This window comes from Amblyomma mixtum, chromosome 1 (genome assembly GCF_055824585.1).
Source record: "Amblyomma mixtum isolate Tamu chromosome 1, ASM5582458v1, whole genome shotgun sequence".
In the NCBI taxonomy this organism is placed as follows: Eukaryota; Metazoa; Arthropoda; class Arachnida; order Ixodida; family Ixodidae; genus Amblyomma; species Amblyomma mixtum.
Genome location: NC_143012.1, coordinates 317,763,808 through 317,788,223, shown reverse-complemented (window position 1 = coordinate 317,788,223; position 24,416 = coordinate 317,763,808). Strand labels below are relative to the sequence as shown.

Here is a 24,416-nt window from a genome sequence, read left to right as displayed (position 1 = left end):
TGTTATTAGAAAGTGAAGGAGGTATACCGTTTTGATATGTTTATGCTCATAGGCCTCCACAGTTTGCGGAAAACAAGAATGTATGTGTGTCATGCAGATGTGAATGTATGTACAGACAGACGGAATTGCGTTGACAGTACTTCATTTTTCAGAGAAGAGAACCTGATACGAAATGAACCTTCTGTGTGGATAACCATTATTGACTACTTAATGTATTTAAAAAAAAATCAGTTTTTGCGTGCCAGGAATAGTTTGATGTTTTTTCAGTGTTTGTGCACTGTCCTCTTGTCTAAAGAGGAAACGAAGAAACAAGAAAGCGGAGACGGCCAAGTGGTCTAAAGCAGCGGTAAGCTAAGCTGATCTGTTTGGGCTACCGGCAGTCAGGATTTCACTCTAGGATAATGCTGTGGTAAGTACTTCCCTCGCATACGGATCTAGGAAAAGTTCGGAGTGCTTCGGATATGTTCAAAATCATGTTCTTTTTGGGTTCGGCGTCATGTTCTCCTTCCGGTTCGGACGATATGCAGCTGAGCTTGCAAAAAAAAGTGTGAGCTAAAAGCTTTTCATGCTTAAAAGCCCTGAGACAGTACACCTCTAGGACAATCGAGTAGAGGCCTGGTAGTTTTATTTTTCTCTTTCTTTGCCAGAAATATGTCATACATGCAGCCCCTTCCCCCCCCCCCCCCCTTGCCCCTTCCCTTTTATACTCGTGAGGCCCTAAAAAAATTCTGAATCTTCGTGGTGTGTCCGAAAGTCATATCACCGATTCTACATCCCCCCCTGCTTTGCTTTGCTTTCGGTAATTTTTATTCTACGAATGTACCCTAACACATAGGCTTAAAAAAGGCGCTGGGGATGTAGGAGAACGTTAGATGGTGCGCAAGCGAGCTTCTCTAAGACACCCACACAACGAATCAATATAAAAGTTGCTTTGCTTTCTTTGCGGTTGGTTTGGTTTCTGCTGTGGCAGCGCGAAAAGTTCTCTAGCCCTACGTTTTTTCAGCACGTTGACACTCTGGCTTCAATGCTGCATGGCTGCCACCATGGCTCACCATCCTGGGCACCGGTCTTCCCTAGCTCTGCCATTCGAAAATAGCGGTCTGTCAGGACGAAGAACTTTTCCTACCAGCAACATCACCACGTTCGTGGAAAGCCAACAAATACCTTCAACATTACTTTCCTATTTACGAACCGGATGTGCGCGAATCCGAATCTGAAATAGTCAGCGAACGTATATAGATACCGTTCTTGGCGAGGCAGAGGGGCACAGGTCTGTTCCAGCTGTTGTGGTGGCAGACCGCTTGACTGTGACCCCGCAGCGTGAAGCCCGGATGGCACCGGTAGCGCACCAGGCGGCCTCGGTTGAAGATGAAGCTGAGGCCGTTCTCGGGTGAGCGGGGCGCAGGACATCCTAAGTACACCTCCTCGCTTCGGGAGGACGAAGACGGGCTCGCCTGCAGCGCTGCAGAGAAGAGAGAGGTGGTGATGATTAGAACGGGAAGCTAACACCAAAAACCACAATTCTTCCGTGCCACTCCACAAACAAGAGGAAAACAGCAGCTCCGTCTCTTTCTCTGCGTAGTGATCACGCGCACTGAGATGCACACTTTCTGTACGATTACTGTCAGCGCAAATGCCAGCGGACGTGATTACTAGTTGGCTACGGCAAATCCCTTGGGCAGGGGCCCGCAGACGGTCACGTGGTGTGACCGCCAGAAGGGTTGCCACCAGAAGGGTTGGCACCTGAGTTTGAAGACGCCACAGAGTATTCGGCTACCGACGCCAGCAGCCAAGATGCTTCCACCTCCAGAAAGCCTTCTTTGCGGAGCTACCATTGTGAAAAAAAGAGGAATGTCCTTTACAGCGTATAACAATGTCAGCAGAAACTCTATATTTGTATGAGCGTTATAATACAAGAGTACTGGTGTACCGTTAATCTCCTGCTGCGGTGTCCGCGAGAGCATGTGCTAAAAGGCGGGGGTCGTTCTTTGGGGCAGATGGGTCCCACGACGCCCGTACATCAGACGGCTTCATTTGTTCAAAGCTGGCGGGATTCCAAAGCCCCACGCGTTACACCCAACACGAAAAGTACGTGGGGTGTCTGGACCAGAGCGAGAAACAGACGTCACGCGAAAAGGCTGCTTGCTGGTAAAGAAGCGAACTCGAAGCGACCATAAATGGCTCAGTGTGTACCAATTACCCTCTCGAACTCCTGGCCCAGCCGACGCAGATATTTAACGCGCTTGCTACTCGAACGACTTCTTGCAGCCGTCTCTGCTACAAGAAGTGTATCGCCCAAGTACTGACACTCCAGACAGCTTACACGGCTGCTGTTTCCATCTAAAATGTAACTTTCTTTAGTCATGCATGGAGTAATATGCGCCTGCTTTGCTACTAAGGAGTGCGCTCTGACATCACGCTATGGTAGCATATTTGCAAGGAGGAAGTAATCGTAATACAGTGAGATCGGTAAGAAGAACAAGCAGTTGTTTATTCCAGAGAAAGCTATCAATCTAGTCAAAGCATCAATGCCTTTTGATGGCGAAAATGCCGGATGTCCCAGTTTCATGACCTCCACTCTCCAAGAGCTCGTATCTTTTAGAATACAAAAATTGTTATCAAAGAAACAAACAAATTCATGCCAGCGTCACAAGACAAGGCGAGATGAAAAATTAAGTACACACTATGTCTTTCCTTTAAAGTTTGACCGCAATGCGTCTAATAGTGCGCAGCGTATGCTTCGTTAACGCAGCTATCCCAGTCTGGATCAGAGCGAATGTTGTCCTAAGTCTGAAACGAGACGTTACCGCATTGATTGCATTGCGGGCGAGATGGAACGACCGCCTTGGGGGCGTGGCTTCTAGTGTGCACATGTATCCGGTGCCGCGCAATCAATGATGCTAGAAACGTCTCGACGAGTGGCAAGAATCGTGGTCGTTGCCTTTATTTGCGAAGCCTTGAAGACAATTACCACACACTGGCTACATCGAGGTGAGATCATCGGCTGCAATATACATCGGCCCACTACTGGACATTTGTCTTTGTTGCCTAACTTGCCACGCCTCCTGCCGACAAGAAACCCTAACGTCGTGCAGGGCTGTGGTCTCGGGCTGCTTTTTCATGCCACCTAAGAACGGAAACAGACGACACCGAAGGCACTGATGGTTGTGATTCACCGACTCTGCGAGCCAAAACGAGTGCGTTATTACGCACAAGGGACCCGCAGCTTCTCATTTTTCTCTTTCTTTATCGAGTGCTTAATACGTTGCTTCGAGTGCATCACGCGCACTCGGGAGCCGCGAGCGTGTGCTACCCCCGCAAAGTTGCAGCATCGCGCCGAGGTCTGACCCTGACATTGTGTCTGCCCGCGGCAGATTTGGGCTTCTCCGAGCGCGGAGCTGCTCCTCGAAGCGAGGGCTGCCCGAATGCCTCCGATGTCGCCTCCATATGAAGACGCCGCCGTCGCAGGCTGTTGCGCCACGCCGGAGGGGTCTGTCGGCCCCGAAGAAGGTGACAGTGGGTCCCTCCCCGCACGCCCCCAACCGTGGTCGACGATGTCTGCGCAGCTTCTTACTATGTAGTGTGTGGGTTTCTGGATTCGCCCGGCGGGCAGCGCTGATGTAAGTTCGCGAGTTGTGGGATGACGTGTGCTGACCTGTGGACAGCTCACACCTCTGCAGCAATATATTAGTGACGAAATTCCTCTCCGCAGCTCATGCCTCACCGTACAACTCCTTCAACGGTAGCTCACACATCTTTGACCAAAGCAGGATTGAAATTCACCAGGAAATTCATGACTCACAACAGAGCTCGTTTATGCATCGAAAAAGATCGTTGCGCCGCCGGTGAAATTTAGGTGAACTGTTCAGGACTGCTGAAAGTAACAGAACAGTGCTGATAGCTCTTTATAAATATCACAGGTGTCGCCTCCTGCTAGCTCTAGGTTAGCTTCTTAATTGGTACCAGGAGATCTGTCCCTAAAAAAGTGACGTCATGAGCTCTCTATTGATTTACAACGCGAAATATTAATTGACTTCCTTGGAACAAGCGCCCTAAACGGGCGTCCAGCTTTCCGCGCGCCTTATTATTCACACTCACGAAGACGTCGATGACGTGGACGAAAGCCATCTGCATGCGAGAAGCGCAGAGTCGACCTCGTCGTTGTCGTCGTCCAGCTGTCTAGTATCCCTGCTTTTGTGCACGACGTTCCGCACACCTTCCGCGAAGTTGTCGCTGCTGCGCAGCACGTGCATAATGATGCCAATTACGCCGTCCACCGGCGATCAGAATGCGCCGACGCCCAAACGCATGCATCCGAGGCGCTCGCGCATTACGGGGAGAGAGTCGGCGACGGTACGTGTCAGTGAAGGCCCGTATTGAATCGAACTCGCCAAGAGCGTTCGGATTGGAATGCCGGACTTGTCAACCGACGAAGAGGAGGAGGGGATGGCCGAAGGATAAAAAAAAAGTAAACAGAAAACACAGTGGCTACATCTACCACTACTACTCTGCACGCTTACAGTTTTGGTCGAACACACAGGCAAACTGGCGACGCCTTCCAAGAGGCAGTAATTGAAGCTCATGCAAGTGAAGCAGAGGAGTATCTGTGTCCATGACTCATATCCGGACGCGAACCAGAAAGATTCGCGGCGCCGGAGACAAGTTCCAGGAATGAAACTTTTTCGTCGCTTCCTGCACGAAGTTTTGGTTCGAATTTTATAGTACGCGGCAGACTGGAAGTGTACTTACAGAAAGAAAAAAAGTCCCTGAGTGGTTTTCAAGAAAGGTGTGTCTTTCCGTTCATTTCGCAATGCGGCACACGCAGCTGCTGTTTTGCATTACTAATGGAGTCAACTGGTTACTGTTTGCACTACAAACGCACATTTTCCATAGCTGTATACGACTATGTGGCTTGGACTACTTTGGCTTGTGTCCCTTACAATATACACACCCTATCGCATGCTGTAAGCCCCACACATTGCTCTCTATCGGTTTGGTTTATGGGGTTTAACGTCCGAAAGCGACTGAGGCTATGAGAGACGCCGTAGTGTAGGGCTCCGGAAATTTCGACCACCTGGGGTTCTTTAACGTGCGCTGACATCGCACAGTACACGGGCCTCTAGAATTTCTCCTCCAAAGAAATTCAACCGCCGCGGCCGGGATCGAACCCGCGTCTTTCGGGTCAGCAGCCGAGCACCATAACCACTGGGCCACCGCGGCGGTGCCCTCTATCGGATCAACCTGTCCCGTAGCGGATATAGCAGCAATCGTTAAATCGCTTGCTTCTCTCTCTCGATCGCAACGTAAAATTGCGAAAGTGAACCGGCAGCTCCATCTGCGGCTGGAATCTCTGTTAGTTTACTGAACTACCATGTTACTGTCCCAGTGTTACTGTACCAGTGTTACTGTACCAGTGTTACTGTCCAGCTGTCTAGTCACACAATTTTAGCGACATCAGGTTAACGACACGACTTTCTCCGTGCTAAACAAGAGGGCTAGCAGAGACGCTCGGCTCGCCGAGCAATTGGTCGCCTGCGGCGATCCGAAGCCCGAGGCGCTTTCTCCGAAGGCGTGCCGCCCCACCTAGTGTACAACGAGGCCGCACCACCACTACAACCTAGATGGCCGGGCCGGACTTTCTCTGGCGCGTTCGCCAGACAGCCGGGCCTCCCCTCATTCCAGCCCACCCATCGGGTGCGAGCGGTTTGACCAACGCGGCCGCCAAAAGGCAGACCCGTGAAGAACACCAGCGCAGAAAGGAAGGGTTGAATGGTGAGGAGGGCCGTAGTGGTTGCGAGGTGAGGAGAGATTGTGCCGGCGTGCGGCTGCCACGGAGGGAGCGGCGCTGCGCACGCCGTCACGGATCGTGGGAAAAGATGTGGGTATGCGGGCCTCGCTTGTGCGTCGCAACGCGCTCGTGCATATGAGCGTGCGTTCGAGACATTGCAGGTTAAGCCATCGACGCGGACGGACGGACCCGTCACCCTTTCCACGCCAGCTGAAGAGAGTTCTGTGCTCTACTTTTATTCTGAAAGGCAAAAGAGTAAGATAGTTTGTACGAATATCACTGAAACCCCCTGATGGCAAAGCTGAAGATTCTCTTGAAATACGTGCAGATCAGGAAGGTCAAAGGCAAAAGGACAGAACAATACGCACACGAAAGCTGTCAAAAGTATTCGCTGCCTGGCTAGTTGTTTCATTCTAAGGAATTGTCCCAGTATCCAATACTTCTGACTGCGCTCGTGTCTCTCGCATGCTCCCTTTCGATGACTGTTCTCGTTCCATGCTACGAGTATTTCGAAGCTTACTATAGCCGCTCCTTGTAAGCACCTAAGAAGATTGCCGTCGTTCTGGGGTGCACCCTATGTCCCCACAGTTACTCATGTGTAAATTTAGAGGCAATCAATCGGTCACACTCTCTTCTCCGTTTTGCGTAGACTGCGTACGATTCAGCTGCAGAGTCTGGAGGTTCTGTCAGCGCATTTTGGGTTTGCTTCACTGTCTAATGACACTTCACCATATTAACTTAACCATACAAAAGTCGCCTCCTCTTTAAACTCTGCTTTAAAGCTGCTGCTATAGAGAGACATCTAGTTCTCAGATCGGCGTCGTATCTGTCGTTCGAATACCCCCCCCCCCCCCCCCCACCCTCTTTAACTTGACCTTCGTTCTAGCCTTCCAGCCCCATTTTAATAAAGACCACTCACACATGTCTCATTCTGATATCGTCCACGGCATAAGAAATACATCGATCACGGTGAATAAATAGCATCGTGTACTCTCCGCGTAGCCGATCGGTCTCCCATACGCCCAGAGATATGAACCGAAAATGGCGCCCCGCATGTCTTCTTCCAGCGCGAATTTAGATGGGCACGCTGCCTGCGCAGCGTCTGCGCGGCGGCAGCACCACGGGCGGCAGCGGCGGCCGACCCACGCCCTTGGCAAAGAGGCGCGCGCACTGAGCCCGTCAACAAACAGTGCGTGCGCTGTGCGTGTTGGCCGCCGGCCGCGCGGCGGGGTCGGAGAGGAACGGCGAGTGTCGAGGCAGGCGCACGTGCTCCCGAAGCAGCGCTGCGCCTTTCGCCGAGAACGACGACCCCTCCTGGGATGGGACGCTCCACACCGACGCATTTCGCGGTCTCTCCCCGCTTCGGTCGGCTCCGCTGCTTGATGTTCGCGGCTGCGCGAGGGAGTATGGTACTGAGGGGGGGATAGAGAGTAGTTGTGGCGCCCGACGGGGCCAGGCGCTGATTGAAAGAGAGGAGAGGAAATGAAACGGCAGAGGAGGAGTGGGCATGAAGGAGAAAATGCCCGCAGCACCATCTAAGCATGCTGAGTCAGACGCTATCCCCATCCCCACCACTGAAGAGCAGATACCCAGTTGCCGCCTCCAGGACTGGCCCTTCTTTGTGGACTAACCAATTATCATGAAGCCAGTCATGCGGTACTCTTGATAGTGACGAAGAACATTCATTGAAACCCAGTATTTGGGAACGAAGAGAAATCCGCTACGTAGCCGTATTTGCAGATTCCTTCGCGCATACAACTGGCTCATTTATAGGCAGGCATCGTGGTCAGCTGCTATTGCGAGGCAAGGCGACCGTCGATGCACACTTTTCTAGTCTGCGTAAAACTTGCGAACCTCCTCCTCACACGCACGTAGCTCTCGTCGACTGTAGCGTCTCCTGCGCTGCACGGTTCTTGTGCGCGAAGGTCTAATAGAGGGCGCTAGACGGAACGAGGCGAGCGCCTCTTCCGCGAAAGAATGGGGGAAACAAAAATGCCGCCGCCGAGGAGGGCGATCAACTTCCGGTGCGGCGTGTTTACGTTGTAAAGGAGGCTGCCGCAAAGTGTGTGAGCGCCGTATGCGTTCCCATGCGGTGTCGGCGGCACTCTCGAGCGCATCTCAAGCGGCGGCGACTGGAGCGCCGAGGCGTTGGATTGGAACGAAACGATCCACTAGCCAGGCTTCCTTCCCATCTCTCTCTCTCTCTCTCTCTTTCTCTCTGTGTCGAGGAAGAAGGAGCTCGTCGCGTAGGGGTCGTCCGACGAAAATGAGAATGACGAAGACGAGCTAGCTCTTTCTTCGCAAAGCAGCATCCGCGCGGCGCTCTTTGAGCGAAGCTGGGGAAAGGGTAATACCATAGCCGGACGGTAGACACAAGGAGGGAGCTAGAGTCGGATGAGGATTCGCGAGATTCGTGCGAACTCTAGCGACAGCTGGCGTATGAAGTGGGGGAGAGAAACCCGTTTCTAGGGATCAACATCGTGTCAAATTAAACGCTTCTCTAATTGTTGTTGGTCAGCTAGGAACGTCATTAAAGGGTTCCTCGAATATGTAAGAGCCATAAGAGTCACAGCGCCAGTCTGTTGACATAATGTGGGTGTCCTTTAACTTTATAGACCAAAGGACGACGCGCACACGTTCCATATTTCTTCTTTCATTTCCTACGCCCCCTTTATCCCCTTCCACAAGTGCAGGGTAGCAAAACTGGTCAGGCCTGTTGTCCTCCCTGCCTTTTCTATCCTCCCTCTGTCTCTCTAAAGGTGGTCATGATTTTCTGTGTGTCACAGTGCACATAGAATTATCGCACGAGCTGTGTGTTGAACGCGGCAAAGGTATTGAAAGGGGGGCTGGCGACTACTGACTGTTGTGACGATAAAAAATTAAAAATAAAGCAAGCAAAAGAACGCATGAGCGACGACTGTTGCAGTACCTGGACGAAAATGCTTCGAGTTCTCCACATAACGATTCATGTGGGTGGCAAGCTCAAAAACATGACAACGTTTACGAATAACGTTAACTCAGTCGTTCGGCCCGAAAGCAGACTAAGAGAAGATACCTCTTTCACTTGAACCTGTTTTCAGCGATCGTACTGAAATTTAGCATATTTTCTCACCTACTTTTGACTAGCAAGTAGCTATAGAGCCTTGACATATTTTTACCCACTCCTATTTATGTTTTTGTCCTCCTTTCCAAACGGTCTCGGTAAAGTTGGCCGAGAAGTGCATGCACTGCCACGTGAGTCCAACAATAACAAGTAGCACTTAGAACTTGTCCGTCTAAATTTAGAAGGAACACAGGAAAAGGTGGGTAAAAGCATTATACAAAACCAAGCCCCAGATAAAAAAAAAAACAGGGGTGCAGAATGCTTTGCCAGGAACCTTGAGCTGCGGCTGTCACGGTTAAATACAAGCGCCGGTGCCGCCAGCTTTGCAGCGACAGCCACTTCTCGACGCCCCCCTTTGACTCCGTGGCGCCTTCTTCACTACTGCCGCGGCTGCCGCGCCCTCTCTATTTCCAGCCCCTGTCACACCACTGGGCGCAAGGGCAAAGCTGGGTCGGACACCTAAATCACGTCACAGCTCACGTTTTCTGCGCTTCCGTGGCTAGAGTCAGCTCTGAAAGCAAGCGCTACAAGTTCGGGCGTGCTATTCACCACCCTGTTGCCCAGCTGTTACTCATGGATGTAGGGCACGCAACACGAGATGAATCACAATGAATTTAGTTAGTATTACGCGGCATATAAACGCATGCGGGGTTGAACGTCGCGAACAACAAGTGCGCTAAGAGCACTCAGTAGTGGAAAACTGTGGGCTAATTTCGACCCCTTATAGGTCGAAATGCGGCCGCCGCCAGCGATCTAGGCGAAATGCAAACAAACAAACAAACAAACAATCAAACAAACAAACAAAACGCCCGTGCGGGGTGCGATGTAAGGGCATGGTGAGCAACCCCAGGTGGTTGAAAATAACCCAGATCCTTCCCCTATATATGATGTTCCGCCCGTTGACCAAGTGTCCCTTCGGGACGTTAAGCCTAACATACCAAATTCCGAATATACATTCGGATGGCCAATACAAAAGTTTGTTTCGGCAACGGTTGATCTTCGTGCACGTGTGTGTGTATAGTTATCGAAAACTGAGTGTGACCTTGGATTGATTTCCGTGAGACCTTCTCGACCTTACGAACTTGATATGATCCGCACTTCGTTATGTGACAGGACTGCATGCTCCCTGTGCGCAACGTCGGCGACAAGCGCATTTGTGCGCGGAGACATTGAGGATACCTAAGGACTAAATTACTCCTCTCGGAGGTTTAATGCCATTTTCTTTTATCTAGGCTTATTTTTTGTTACCCATTCATTATGCAACGAGAGAATGAGTAGCCAGCTCCGACAGAGGAGTTAACTTCTGTCGAATAGTTGCATGAACGACGTTTCTACAATAGAAAAATGGGTAGGAGTGTGTGGATTCTCTTCCAGATTTTTATATCCTACATGAAGGCATCATCGTGGCTCAGATGAGAGCGACAAAAACTCTTCAATAGCTTCAACGTCTTGATGCCCCTTAGGTTAGTACTCATTGGCACACCTCGAATAATAATCCTTAAATACGCCCTTATATAAAGGCACTCTTTAGAGTAAAAAAAAAAAATTCGGGACAGAACTGAACGAAATCTTCTTTAATGCTAGCTTACTGAAGGACACTACTAGAAATAAAAAACGAAGTGCGACGATACTCCGACAACACTCCTTGAACGCTCTTTTATTGAAGGGAACTTGTCACACGAAAAAAAAAAATAACGACGGGACAATATTTCCTGAACTCTACCTAATAGTCAACGCGGATTGAAGGGCACTCCAGTATATGCGGAAGCAAGGGCAGAACACGGCGCGCCTTCCTCCCCTTCACTCACGACTCCGCCACTCGAGTAGAGCCCCCGACTTTTCTTCTTCGAGTTCAAATGCCATTCAAGCGGGTCGGTCCCTGGCCCTGCAACTGGTTTAGCGTCCGAGAGTACGCAAGCGGAAGGCGGAAGTCTGCAAATCGTGTCGTCGACCGCGCCGGCGCCACGATCTGTCCCCATGCGCACTTCTTCGGCGTCGAACGCCACTCGTCGGCTAATCGTTGCTTAATAAACGAGGTCATCCCGAGCGGCACGCGTACGCCTGGCCGACGGTCGAGTATAACCGCCTCTTCTTGTCTCTGCTGTATCGTCGACAGGCAGGCGATCTTATCTGCTTTTAGCCGTCAGCGTAGCGTGGAGACTGCATTCACCCGAAATATTGGCGCTTTCTCAATTTCCGCGTGTAGCGATGGAGCAGGCTGAGCGCAGGCTCTCGTCACAGCACGGACAACACTTCTCTTTCATATCGCCAAGAGTACTATAGGCCTGACGTCACAGCTTATTATCACAGCACCTAAAGCGTTGGATACCACCGCTCAATTACAAGGCATCATTACATATCATAAGCTCTGTATAACTAACCTCTGGTTTATAGACGGCAGGTCTACTTCCCGCAACGCTTTATAATTTCAGGTAGCAGGAGAAGGAGGGAAAAACTTCTTTATTTACACACTGCTAGGCTGGTAAAGAGAGTTGATATGCAGCGCGTTTCTGCTCTATAGCCGGCACCGTTAAAAAAGGTCGGGCAAGAGAAATGAATAAGTGTGAGCGGACTTATTCTCCACACCGCGCAATATGCGGCGAATGCAGCAGATATGCGTTACGTGTCTATGGCAGCGGACATACATTGCTCTTGTTTCTTCTATTACGCAAAGCGAAACTTTTGCCGTCTTCTTTCGATGTTTCAGCCGAATGGAGCGAGTCGTGTCCTTTATTCACACAAGCGTATATACCTTCGATGTAACGTCTCACCCGCATTTAGTTCTCGTAATCGTACTGAGCAGCATTTAAAAAGAAAAAAAAATAAATATTCAGAGTCCCCAACCGCGCAGAAGCGACTGCGTGCCACTTGCGTATAGCGCCTCACACCAGAAGTCTCCAGCGCGAGCTCTCGGATGCTCGAAGCTGCGACGCATCGCTCCGTTCATCTTTGCAAATAGGGCGCAGCGACCTCGAGAGTCAAAATCCCGCTCTCGCGTTTAGCCTCATGCATATATACAGGTGCACGCGCGCGAGGCTGCACTCTCCGATAGAGGACGCTCTACCGTGCACTGCGCGAAAGCAGCGCGCGAGTGTACAGGGAAAGCGAGTCATCTCTCTATTCAGCGAGAAAGACTTTGGTACAACGCAGAAGTGGCATGGGGCGGTATAATACAACGATTCTTTTATTTCGATTCTATTGTGTGCTTACTCTCTGCTTTGCCCAGTGTACACTCCTGGCGATACTTGGGGAGGGGGGGAACGGCTGCGCCACAGGCAATGACAAAGGAATAAAAAGATCAAACTCAAATAGAATGGAAATAGAAGCCCAGGTCAAACAAATCAAAGGGCCCCGGAATGCAGCCATGCACACTGAGTCAGTGTCTGTGTGCTCAAACCGGACCAGCGTCTGTTCGCAGGCTGTCTCCACTTCCTTCACAAACCCTGCAGGCAGGCCATGAACCGTAGGACGCGGGTCAATGCAGTTAGCGAATTAATAAGCGAGCGAACCTGTTAATCGAAAAGAAGGCGCGTAGGCGGCACTGACTACGAGACGCGGAGCACGCATACCGGCAGAACTAGTCCAGCGCTTGTGTATATATATGTATACATGAACGCACGACCGGCCATAATTAGATACGCGCAGCCAGTAAAACATCCGCGTAGCGAAGCTAAGGTGAGCGGCGATCTTTTCGTCGCAGTCATTACTTCTAGGAAGCGCGTCGGTTTGCATCACAGAGCTGCAACCGAGGATGGCAGCGCAATTAGTTAGGTCCGTTACTTAGTCGCACGCCGTTTATAACTGTGATGCGTGTGATGTTCGATCGTCTGGCCCATGAGAGGTACGTGCGTATTTTTTATTCCCCTCCATATTTGCTGTTGTATTCTAAATTAAACTAAATTAGATTTAGAAATAAACTAGTACTAATAATCATGTGGTGACTTTGGAAGGACAGGAAAATGAAAATGACGGTTAATTAATAATAGACAAAAAAGATGGTGACCTCAATATAGTAAGTACGTGAGCTTCTATGAGCAACCGGTAAAGAATACATATCTGCAGCAGTTGGCACTCAACGTTCGGAGCGCACATCCGCAATTTTTTTTCTTTTACAACCCCGTCTTACAGCACAGCTAATGCAAGGGTGATATGCGATACATGTGCCACGTGATATAGTAGGACCGTCATCGTCGTTAAAACGTCAGCCCAAAGAGGAGTTGAGCGACGTCCGGTGTTGAGTTACTTGGCGACGGACGTCACTGAAGTATAGAGCTAATTTGTGCAGCGTATACGACGGCGCGTTTTGCCCGTTTTCTACCGCCTTTCGTCACAATGCACGGAACTAAATCCACTACGAATCTCAGTGTCAGGGGCTCGCGTTCGCTCTCGTCTCTTTTCGGGACCACGCGTGCCAGCGACGGCGAGAAGCAGTTCAGAGACCGGATCCGATATCGGGGCCATCGGCAGAAGCGTCCTTCTCTTCATTTTCTTTTGTCTCCCGTTTTAAACTCACGCCCCATCGGAATGCAGCGCTTATGGAGGCAACGGGTTCTTCTTGCGCACTGCACGCAAATCGAGGGCCCGGTTTCTGTGCCAAGCGTGCTCCACCGCCATCCCTCCAGAAATGTGCAGCGTAGCAGAGGACAGAGCTATTCTGGACCGCTTAAATCGGGCTCCAACTTATAGCCGCTGTTGGCTGGTCAGAGGCTTGATTTGTGAAACGCTCGTTACCCTGACCGGCGAGCCGTCAGGCCAAACATATAGCCGTTACTGGTGGTTGTATAGATGTCTGAATTTGGGGGGGTCGAGCCGTATGACTGGATTTATTAGCGCATATTATAGATCTGTTCGGCAGAGCCAGCGAGGATAACATGGGACGCGGCAATGGTGCGCAGTAGGCGTGCACAGGTAAACAAGGCAATCCCGTTACTTTGGCCGCGTATTGTGTACGGAAAGCCAAGTTCAACAAACGCCCATATGTAGAGTTTTCCGGTTTAACGAATAAATTACGACTTCCCGGCTGGCAGCCGTATACACACTATTGCTGCCTCGATTCAACTCAAGAAATTCGATTCAACGAACGAAATTCAACGAACGAAAGATTCTGCCGTTTCGTGAAACTTCGTTCAGTACACATTTCCTTGCCCATAGAGGACAATTTTCCTTTTTTGTTCAGCACGAAAGACGCTCCTCACTGATCAAATTACTGCTGGTAACTATCATACTGCTGTGTTTGTTTTTTCTGAACTCTTAATCATAGGATGAGTATCAGAAGTTCCTCCGGAGTAGCCGCCGAGTCATTTCACACAGCTCTCCTGTCCTGACCCTCGCGCTTGAAAACAGTGGAGAGCCTTAAGACAGCGAGAAGTATTTTCCCTCTCACTCTCTATAGCGTATAGTGCCCAGACTTAGAATATAACGAATGTACTGCCATATTTCTTAACGTGAGACGTCACTTCACTGAAACGCGAGCGGACGTCGCCGGCGTCAGACACGAGCGGAGGTCACGGTCCCAGTCAGCAGCGCAAGTGTCCCTGTCCCTGACAAACGACGTGTCTTCTCTCACCATCTGGCACCCGGAAACCGGGCGCGCGCGAACGAGGCCCGCTGACAAACTTCGTCCGCCTTCCGTCGACCTTGAATGTGCGCCGGCCGTTCAGTGAGCGACGCTATATCAGTGCGCCATTCGGGGGGTCCCACGGGCTGGTGGTGGGGGTTAAGGGCACACAAGCGCATTCAGAAGAGTCCAATCAGGGGCCTGATTAATGGCGCGAGGCGATAACGCACGAGGAAGCTGGCACGCGTACTCCGTTCTTCCTCTCTCCCCATTTCGTTGGCGTCAAGCGCGCGCTGCTCGAGGGCGTTCCCTCCTCTTCAATGGCAAACCGTGGGTGGTGCACTACCCGTCTCTCCTTTTGGCGTCGACCTCGCTCTGTACGCGCCGGCGGAAAGCACTCGCGGCTCGCTTGGCTACCTTGCCAGAAACGCCGTGTGCGCGGAGAGCTCCAAAGCCGAACGTCATCGCGTTCTTTTGCGGAGATGCCTACGAGGAGGAAAACGGTATAACGAAGCATGCCGCTAGGCAAAGCAGCAATAAACATCTTGGCAAAGAGAACAGGGGGAGGGGAAAGGGACATTATTTTGCCACACTCAGACCGAAGTCCGTGATAACGTTCGCTATAGACCCACAGAGCTCCTGACTGCCGTACTATCACCCGGTATGCAACTACGCCAAGGGTTTTAAGTGTTATTGTTAAGGAGACTTGCAATGAACATCATCGTTGCCATATCATAAAATGTCTTGCGACGTTTACAACGATGTCATGTCTTGAAAGAGGCAAGATGGCTGGTGTCGTCGTGACAAACACCGGCTCAGTAATGACCACTGCAGGATAAGGCTTCATCCGAATCTCTCCACCTGAGCGCCTCCTCTCAGGCTACTCGCAGTCAGTCCCGGCTGTCGGCAACTGTTCCTCGAGGCTATGCTAACCGGAACTATACGGTGCGCAAATAACAGTTAAAAGGCATTCAGCGCAGACTCTCGCTACGGCGCGATTCTTTCGGCACATCGTATATTGCAGCAATCGCATTCCAGAGGCCCATCTGGGAGCAGTCTAACGACCCGGGATGGATTGCGAAGCGGCTTCTGCGAAGGGCAACTTTGTGATCGATGCGTAAGAAACGGCGCAGTCTGTCCGATAGGCCCGGCTGATTTGCGGTGACGTAATTTCCGGTGGCTCATTTTCTCGTCTCAGCGATGGCAATGAACGGTGTTGCATATCTCCGCTCAGTTTGCGTGCAATTCGCAGAGCGACAAATGGAAGACCTCTACAGGCGGCGACGTTGGAAGGCCCCGTGGATGGAAACAGCATCCCCTCTATCGCTTAGATGTACGGTAGCGTAAAATAATTATGCGACATGCTGGTTCGCGGGGGAAAAAAAGAAATATGTCTGCACTTTGAGGCAAACCAGCTCACTGTAAAGGCTGTAAGCATGAATGAACATGCGTGCTTCATCTTCCGATCCCGCTGACTCGGTATCGAGGAGATGTCGCGCTATTTTTTTTTTTCCCTCTATTAACTACTTCCCGTAAAAATTTTCCGGGACTGCGCGAACCACCATCTAGAATGCAAACTCCTCATTACAAGCTGCTTCTGTTTTTAACCCAAACTGAGCAAACACCCCGACGCAAAGTTCTCAACAAAAAGTTATTTGCACAGAGAGTAGATATTGTTGCGCGAGAACCCAACCCAATTAAACACGGAGCAATAGTTGGCGGAACACAAATCGGGAGTCCCCGTGCCATCGAACCCCCCTCCCCCCCCCCCCCCCTCCCTTCCCCTTCCCCCTCACGCTTCAAACTCTCTGCTGATCGTCATGTTTGGCTGGAAAAAAAGGCTCAGCACTAGGCGCCCTTTCTTTCGCGACTGCTTAAAATGGAAGTTAGCGCAATAGACGTCGGATCCGCCGGTGCTGCATCGCGCAAACCTCCATGAGGCAGCCGGCGGGAGCCGCAGACAGAAGTTTTGACCGCGCGGTTCTTTGATCCCGTCGAGAGAGGGGCAGGATGCCGGACGTCCCGGCCGCCCACGCAACGTGCGCGCCCCCCTGCCGCTGAGCGATAATCGTACTCCTCGGCAACCAACCCTACACCACACCCGCGCCAACACTGGCGCCTTCGGAGTTGCTCTCGCGCCCAGCACCAAAGGCTGCCTCGCGGTCGGCTGCGCGTTGGTGCGATCGCGCGGGAACCGATAGGCGCCACTGGTGTACTAAGCCAGCTTGCTCTAATTGGACGGCTGAGAGGCTTGAACGATCTGGGGAAGCCTGTCCGAGATTTGGGACCGAGCCTTTCTACCGTTTCAGTTGTACCGTGAGCTTTTAGTTTTCTGTTTCTGTAGCTCAGGCTGACTACCAAGATAAAAACAAAACTTGCTTGAAAACAATGACCAGAAACGCTGCATCAACTCATATTACATTGATATGGCAGACCGTGGACTTTCTTCTACGTGTAGGAGTATCTATAAAAAAATCGCGACAATAACAGACTATCAAAAAATCACGACAATAGCAGAAGATTGGGCCGTATAAAAATGGTCTATAGACAGTCTATAGACTTCTTATTGACTCTATTGACTTCCTATAGATATTGCTTTTTGTCTATTCATAGTCCACAGACTGCCTATAGACAAAAGTCAACTAAATGTGCATGGCCATAAATCTATGGATTGTCTATAGACTGTCTGTGCCATTTGTATTGCCTATAGACTGTTCCCAAGTCTTTGTCTATAGACAGTCTATAGACTTTATAGACAGAAGTCTATAGACACTCCATAGACGGTCTAAAACTTTTTTTGTAAGGGGGGGGGGGTTCAGTTTGAGCTTTTTAATGTCCCGTTTGGTACACTAATAGTTTTTCGTGAGCCGAAGCAACATGTGAGCTGAGGCGTACCGCACAGTAGATAGCACAGGAATTATTTCGGCCTCCTGAACTTTGTTACATAAAAGGTGACACTAAGCAAGTTACATACGAAGCAGAGAAATAGTATTAATGGGGACATGTTCCGATTTTTGCCTCGTTTTGGCCACTGTACTCAGTGAATGCGAAGGCAGCGGCAGACAGTCCACTACGTTCACCGCAATCAATGCTGGTGAGTATACTTCGATTTATAAGGCCTTCAAAGTCATCATCATCCACTGAAGCGAAACCACTTATTCAAGTGCAGTAGGAAGCAGCCTCCCAGCATTCTCCAACTCCTTTCCATCAACAGACTACCCATCAACCATCAGCCGATCGAGTAAGATTCTACCGACATCAGGTAGTCATGCCGTGCACTTAAAGGCTGACTAATAGCACGAAAAGCCCCCACCTTCATCGCTTTCACTATGCAACAATTTTCAAACGCATGCTAAATTCCTTCGTGTATTCAGAGAGTCCGCTCTGAAAGTATAGGACGGCTTGTTTTTCCGAAGTACACAGTTCAGTAACGATCGCAATAGTGACAGCACTGCACCCATTTCACACTATTCTCCGGCGTCCAATAGTGTCTGCCAAGAACAGCACTGGAGCGACTTTAGCTCGCGGCATTCAGAAACAAGCAAAAGGCGAAGATTTGTGTCCTTAAAAACCTGCACCCCCCCCCCCCCCCCCCAGTTGCACACCCCCTCAGAAAACAAAACAAAACAGGGTTACATCCCAAACCACAACCCGGCTGGCACTTCGAGCACTGAAGGACGGTGCATGCAGCTCATTCGAAAAAGCCAGTGCACAATACGGACGGTGACGACCCGTGTGCAGCCTGGCGCGCCGCGAGCCAAAATTTCAGCAAGAGTCGAGCCCTCAACTTTCGAGACTTCAAGGTCCACACTGCGATCCGTCTCTTGTGCGCGGCGGGCTTGTCACGGGCGACGGGGCCGCTCCGCTGTCGCGCGTAGCGTTTTTGCTTTCAGGCCAGTGGGACGACAGTCGGCCTGAGCCTCACAACACGCAGTCTTATTCGCCGGTCTCGGAAGAAATCTACGGGGCACCGGGAGCGACACGCGCCTCAGCATAATGCCGAACCTCGAGCGCACAGAAAAAAAAAATAAAAGAAAAACAGTCACTCTTTCGAACGCCACGAAGGTCGTCGTCTGCTAACGGCGCCGGGGGACGCCATTGTCTGTCTGTTCCACATCTCTCTTCCCTGGCTGCAGTCGGTCGGCGTAGACACACACGACGACCACACGCCGAGTCGTTTTAATGCGCCCGCTAATTACGAGCAGGCGCGTTGGACATTGCGGTGGGCGGATGCGAGGCTCGTGTCCCTCAACGAGCGTGCACAATGGTTCTCTGCTTTCTCTCTCTACCCCCGTTCTCTCTTTCGGCGCGCCGAGCGTGCGGCTGCGCGGATGAAAGTGCATTAATTGAGAGTCGGCTCATTAAACATGCCGCTCTCTCGCCCTGCCTTTGGCTTGTTCCCCGCTGGCGCCTGGGCTGACCTAACTTGAATGTGTTGCCCACACGCACTATAGCTGCGCCGTCTCTTTGCTTACTAGTCGTAACTGTGATGCAGTTGGGCCTCGAGGAGAATTATAAAGTCGGAACTTGCAGTCTCAGAGCTTTGGTTCCCAGACTGTCACGATGTGTGCTGCTGACAGGATTCCACACACTATGTGATGCCGCAAAGAACGCGTGCGCGCATGACGCTTGAACTGACTGTCACATGGCGCTACCGCTTAGCGGCTTAGTCGTGTTTATACTTTGCGCATTCCATTTGAGGTTGCTGTTTCCTGCGAAGTAAACGTTTTATTGTTGTTTTCTTAAAGCAAGCGTGTCGCAGCCTCCCCCTACGCCGTTCTTTGGCGATCATCACAGGAAGAAGCCGGGGCGGAAGTGCGGTACGTCATGGCAGTTAGGCGTTCAAGTATCAAGAAAAGCTATTGAGTACTGAACGTCGTGCACTAGTCTTCCAGATTAAGGGCGACAACTAACACCTGACGAAGCCTTTCTCTTTTTTTACACCGCCAGGTATACATGATACATGAATTCCTCATTGCAGTCCAGAAGCGACTGTTCACCGTTTGCTCGTCCCGTAAATAATCTGAAGTAAGGTGCGATACGTTTACTGTCTCGTGCGAGACCAGATCCCCAAGCCTTTCATTCCTTGACGGTGCTAGAAGGAAGGTGTGGCACGAAGATTATTATGCTACAAAAAAAAAGGGGGGGGGGGGAGCTTGATCGGCGGAAAAACAGCACAGCGCTGTTTGGCCGTTTTCCGTTCTTCACCGGATGTTAGGTGAGGAGAAGAGAGCCGGCACAGTAGCCGGAAAACAAAGCGAGCTCCCTGTTTCCGGTCCTTCCTACCGAATCACGTTTCTTCGCGGCATGCAACCAGGGGGGCCGTATACCAAAGCGCTCGCTCACCCCCCCTGCCGCAGCAGCGCCGCCGCGTGACGGTGCCCCTACAAACACTCGCGCGAAACACACGCACACAGACACACGGGCACAGCACTGCGGGATTCCCGTCTCCGTTCGTCAGCGGCCTGCAGCTATGGCTGCTCTGAGCCGCTAGGCGGCACGCTCGGGTTATAGAAACAGGCAGTGTTATTGTTGAGGCGCGCGCCGCCCGAAATAGCGAGCGTGCGAAAGCAGCAGCAGAGCCCGCGTGGTTGTTCGTCGTACAGCGCGACCTCGGCCGCTACAGCTCAAGCCGGACCGGCGGCCGTGGCGACCGCAGAGGCCTCCACACCACGCCTAGCACACGCCAGACGGGGCGGCGGCTAATTGCGACTCGCTCGCCGCGGTGTAGTAGATGGAATGTTGCCTCCGCGGTCTCGTGTGTGTGCGTTCGATACGCGCCGTTGAAAGAGTGCCAGATGAACGCCGCTGATAATTACTAGCGCCCTCTACTTCCCTCCACAACCCCCCTTCCAGCTATTCCTTCACCCTCACCACCACTCCCTCTTTTTTCCTTCTTCTCCGCTACTCTATCCACCTTTCTTTTTCTTCCCCGCAAAGCTTCAACGCCGACCGTCGAATACCTTCCTGCTCGGTTCCATTTGGGAACCAACCGGTGTTTACAGTGACCGTCTGCGACGGTCCCGGGCCGCCGCCATATCGCTTAGGCTTAGCCTTAATGGCACTCGCTGCTGCCCCCTAGGGGGCAAGATCGTAGAGACAGACGAAGCAGACGAGCCGGAGTCGCGGACAGCGCAAAGAGAAGAAAAAAAACAAACTCTCGAGCTGTTACAAATACACTGCCGAACCTTGTTTCTTCAGCCTGTTGCGTGGCGAGGCACGCAGGAACAACAACAAAAACAGCAAATAAAGGAAGTAAGCCCAGACGTGAACGAGCGAACGCGGTAATGTGTGCGAAGTAAGAGTTACAAGACGCTATATATTCCGAGGCGCCGGAACGGACCCGTGATTGGTGGAGCGCACTGTAAGCTCTGGCCGCGTGCGAAGGCAATTAAGAGTCGTTTTCGAGCTGTACGTTTCTTTTGCTCTTGTCCTTTCCTTACGGGTTTTCTTGCATCGCTCGGCAGTCTAATGAGGTAAGATTAGCTTAAACGCCGCCTCGTTTTCATGTTGTGATTTGGACTCGCTCCGGGGGCCCCTACGCCGGTGAGAAAGGGGAGCGCTGTTTTCCCATTAGGCGACGTGAGAAAACACGCGCGTTTTTATTTTCACCGCGTGTTTACACCGCCGTTACAGCTTCTGATAAGTAGTTTTACGACCAATTAAAACAATGATTTAAAGTTTTTTTTCTCTTCAGTGCAACATGGTGATAATTTGTAAACACACAAGCGACAAACAGCACTCTTGCCATGAATGTGGTACGAAATCGGTAAATCGGGACTGGAAACACTTATTTGCTTAGAAACAAGAAAGAACTGCTCTACAGCACACGATACAGAGGACGGGAGAGTGCGCGTCGAGGAACTAGAAGTAGTCACGAAGCAAGAATAACTGTTCGTCAATGAGTAAAACATTTTCAAAGCTTACGGATGAAACGCTAAATACATTGTAATTCCCTACAGACTTGTGACCCGAACAGAAGACGATAGGAAGAAATATCAATTCACCTCCATCTGCCATGCGACATAATGTCCTTGCTTAATCAACTACGAGCGTGTTGTCTATGCAGTTTTTTTGAGAAATGCTCAGCAAAATGAAAAAAGAAGCCTGACAAGTCGAATGTAATGAACCCCTTGTTACATGTTTTGCTGATCGAATGAGTTCAACAGCAGCACGATAGCGCGAGACAGATGTACGAGACGGGTTAATTGTGCGCCTGCAATTTTTTTTTTTTGCAGGAATTGCCTAGGTTCTTTCTTGAAGACCGCCTTCTCTTGTTCAGTGATTAGAAAATTAGTATAAAACGCATTAAATTGATATTGGGCAGAAACGAACGACCACGAGTAAAATTTTACAAAGACTCCGCCGATGTTTCGCAGCCATTTCAGAGTCCAGAGCATCCGGAGAGGGGTTTTGCGCAGTCTTGGCACAAACTGCAGGCACGTCACTCAACACAAAACGAACTGGCCCATGACCTCTAGCGCCCGTTTTGTAGCTTTCGTCAAGCTAATTTAGGAACGAGAATGAAAGAAAATGGGCCTCGATACAACTGTTTGTAAAGGCTGAAACAAAGATCCGGCAAGACCCGAAACGACGGTGTAATCTCAACGACATCCCTACATTTTAACCTTATGATGGTACGGAGTCCTCACTTTTGTTCATTTCATTCAAATATCGCAGCCTTCTGTATGCTGATACTGTATATCGCCGCATAAGGCCGGACTCTACTACCACATGCACCTATTTATGCCACTTTAGGCCCCCATTAGATAATGCAACAAGTTATTGTACTACCACAACACTTGAGAACCTTTAGCATTAATAACCAACGCAGACATTAGTGTACCTCATTCCGACGTCTAAAAAACACATACCCAGTAATCTGATATGCCGATATACCTAAAACGGTTTTCGCTCGTAATATCGAAACTATACAGCGCCAGTCTGCCATCAGTGTGTTTTTAAATACAACGCCATTCCTCTCCTACAGACATCATCCGAGAATTGTTTTACGAACAGATTGCAGGTTTGTTCTCTTATTTTGTTTACGTAGTAACCACTACCCGAGTGCTTACAACGTTTATACTCATGACCGCTGTTATCTTCACCATGTCTTGCCTTGAGATTATCTTAATTTGGTTCTGTTCTGTTCAAAGGGCTGAGTAGAAAGACAGTCCGTTGCTTTTCCACCCATAAAACACTGCCCACGAATTACAGGTGATTAACTGATGAATCAACATACTGGTTGACCAATTGAGGGTTAACCAGGACAGCGGCGTGGCAAGTGCAGGAACACGATCACATCGACAGTCATCGACGGCATATCACACGTCGCAGCACGCTGCTAAAAATCACTAGTGTAGAGGAGGCAGAGGATCCACCGCAGTCGCCGTTCTCAGCAAAGGATAGTTAAACAGATCACACTTGAGAAACACATTCCCGAAATATTGCTCTCAAGTGGCGTGTACACTCACGCAAACCATACCATAGTTCCCTTTTCAACCTGACCGATACTGTCTCACATTCAAGGATGCACCCCATTTATTCTTCGTTGCTTTTGTTTTACAGAGTTTGAAGCAACGATTTCTCGGTTCAAGGCATAAAAAAGAAAGCACCTTAGCTTTGTTACACACCAGCGTGCCGAAAAGGACGCACCTTCATTTCTTTCCCTTTACTCACTTTTCATGAAGAGCAATTTAAAGCTGGAAAGAGAGTCTGAGACGATCGCCCTTTTCATGTTGCAACTTCATTTTCTTGAAACATAACCTCTGGCGTCAAATAAAATGCACCACCGGGCTCATTACAGTAACTTCTTCGCACTGGACGAAATCGGAGTCACCTTATGTGAACTCTACTTGGAAACCACACGAAACATACAGCTGATGAAGAGTGGCTGCAAAAGCGCCGTCATCAGCGTGCGAAAAGTACAACGCCCAAGTCCGCATCGTGTCATCGAACGACCACGGCGGGGGCGCCGAGTGCTTCCAGGAGCCTTCCTGAAAGCGAACGAGAGAAGCGCGCGCGCAGCACTCATCCCATTGCTCTCGCAGGAAGTGTTTTCTCGAAAACGCCGTGCGTACACTCTGACCCCGGAGATAAACGCCCACATACACCGTGGGTGACTCTCGACTAACCGGACTCTACAGCCCGTCTCTCTGTTCAGAAAGGAAGGTAGGGCGAACACATTAATGCGTAACCTACACCTGTTGCTTGTACGTCAGAAAAAGCGATTCAATTGCTATTAAACTGCCGGCGGAACACCGGTCCTATGCGAAGACAGGAGGAGAGAACGCCGAGATCACTCACCTCCAAAGAGCGCGCAGAGGAGCGTTAGCCACGGCACGATTCCCATGCCGCCGCGCCGGCGAGGATCGAGGCACCACTGAACAACTTCGGAGCGGTGCGCTCGACGAGGATGCTTCGGAGCAGCCGCTAGGGCCGACGAAGAGAAGGCGGCGTCGTCGAGCGCCTCGCGAACGCGCCGCTATCGTCGATGGAGGGAGAACTCGCTGCTGCCGCCGCTTTCAGCTGCCGCACGCTGTCCCGTCCCAACCTACGACCGTCGTCCACCGCAATCTCCTGCACGCACACTGCCGCGTGGGCTTCCTACCAACGCCCTAGTGATCCATTTGCTCCGCAAGTGCGTTTATAAGCGACGGCTCCTGTTTTTCTTCGACGCCGGTGGAAAGAGAGCATCGCCACGCGCTCTCCCTCTACGCGCGCGCAGCGCGCCAAACACTCCAGCGACATCGTCATCCCAGTCCAAAGGCGCGCGTGACGTCACCGTGACGTTCCCGCCGCTCAGACGGCGGGCGCGCGCTGAAGCGCGCGCCGTGCGTGTGTGCGTGCGTGCGTACTTCCGAAGCGCATTCCGAAAGTTGCGCGCCGTCTACCCCTCCTCCTCGCGAAGAAGACGACAACGACGGGGCCTGAGGACCAGTTCCGCTTGGGCGTCTGCGCCGTTCCCC

The 24,416-nt window shown here is 51.0% G+C and overlaps 1 protein-coding gene across 1 annotated transcript in view; it reads right to left on the bottom strand.

The window, feature by feature from the left end:
* LOC149372606 (uncharacterized) overlaps window positions 1-24,100 on the bottom strand; it is a 34,587-nt gene extending 10,487 nt beyond the window's left edge. The window contains exons 1-2 of the mRNA XM_089567117.1: window positions 23,755-24,100; window positions 1,244-1,462 (exon numbers count right to left, since the gene is read on the bottom strand). Of these exons, the coding sequence (XP_089423243.1) occupies window positions 1,244-1,462; window positions 23,755-23,800 (265 nt within the window). The 5' untranslated portion in view covers window positions 23,801-24,100. The remainder of the gene's footprint in view (window positions 1-1,243; window positions 1,463-23,754) is intronic.
* Between the last annotated feature and the right edge of the window lie 316 nt (window positions 24,101-24,416).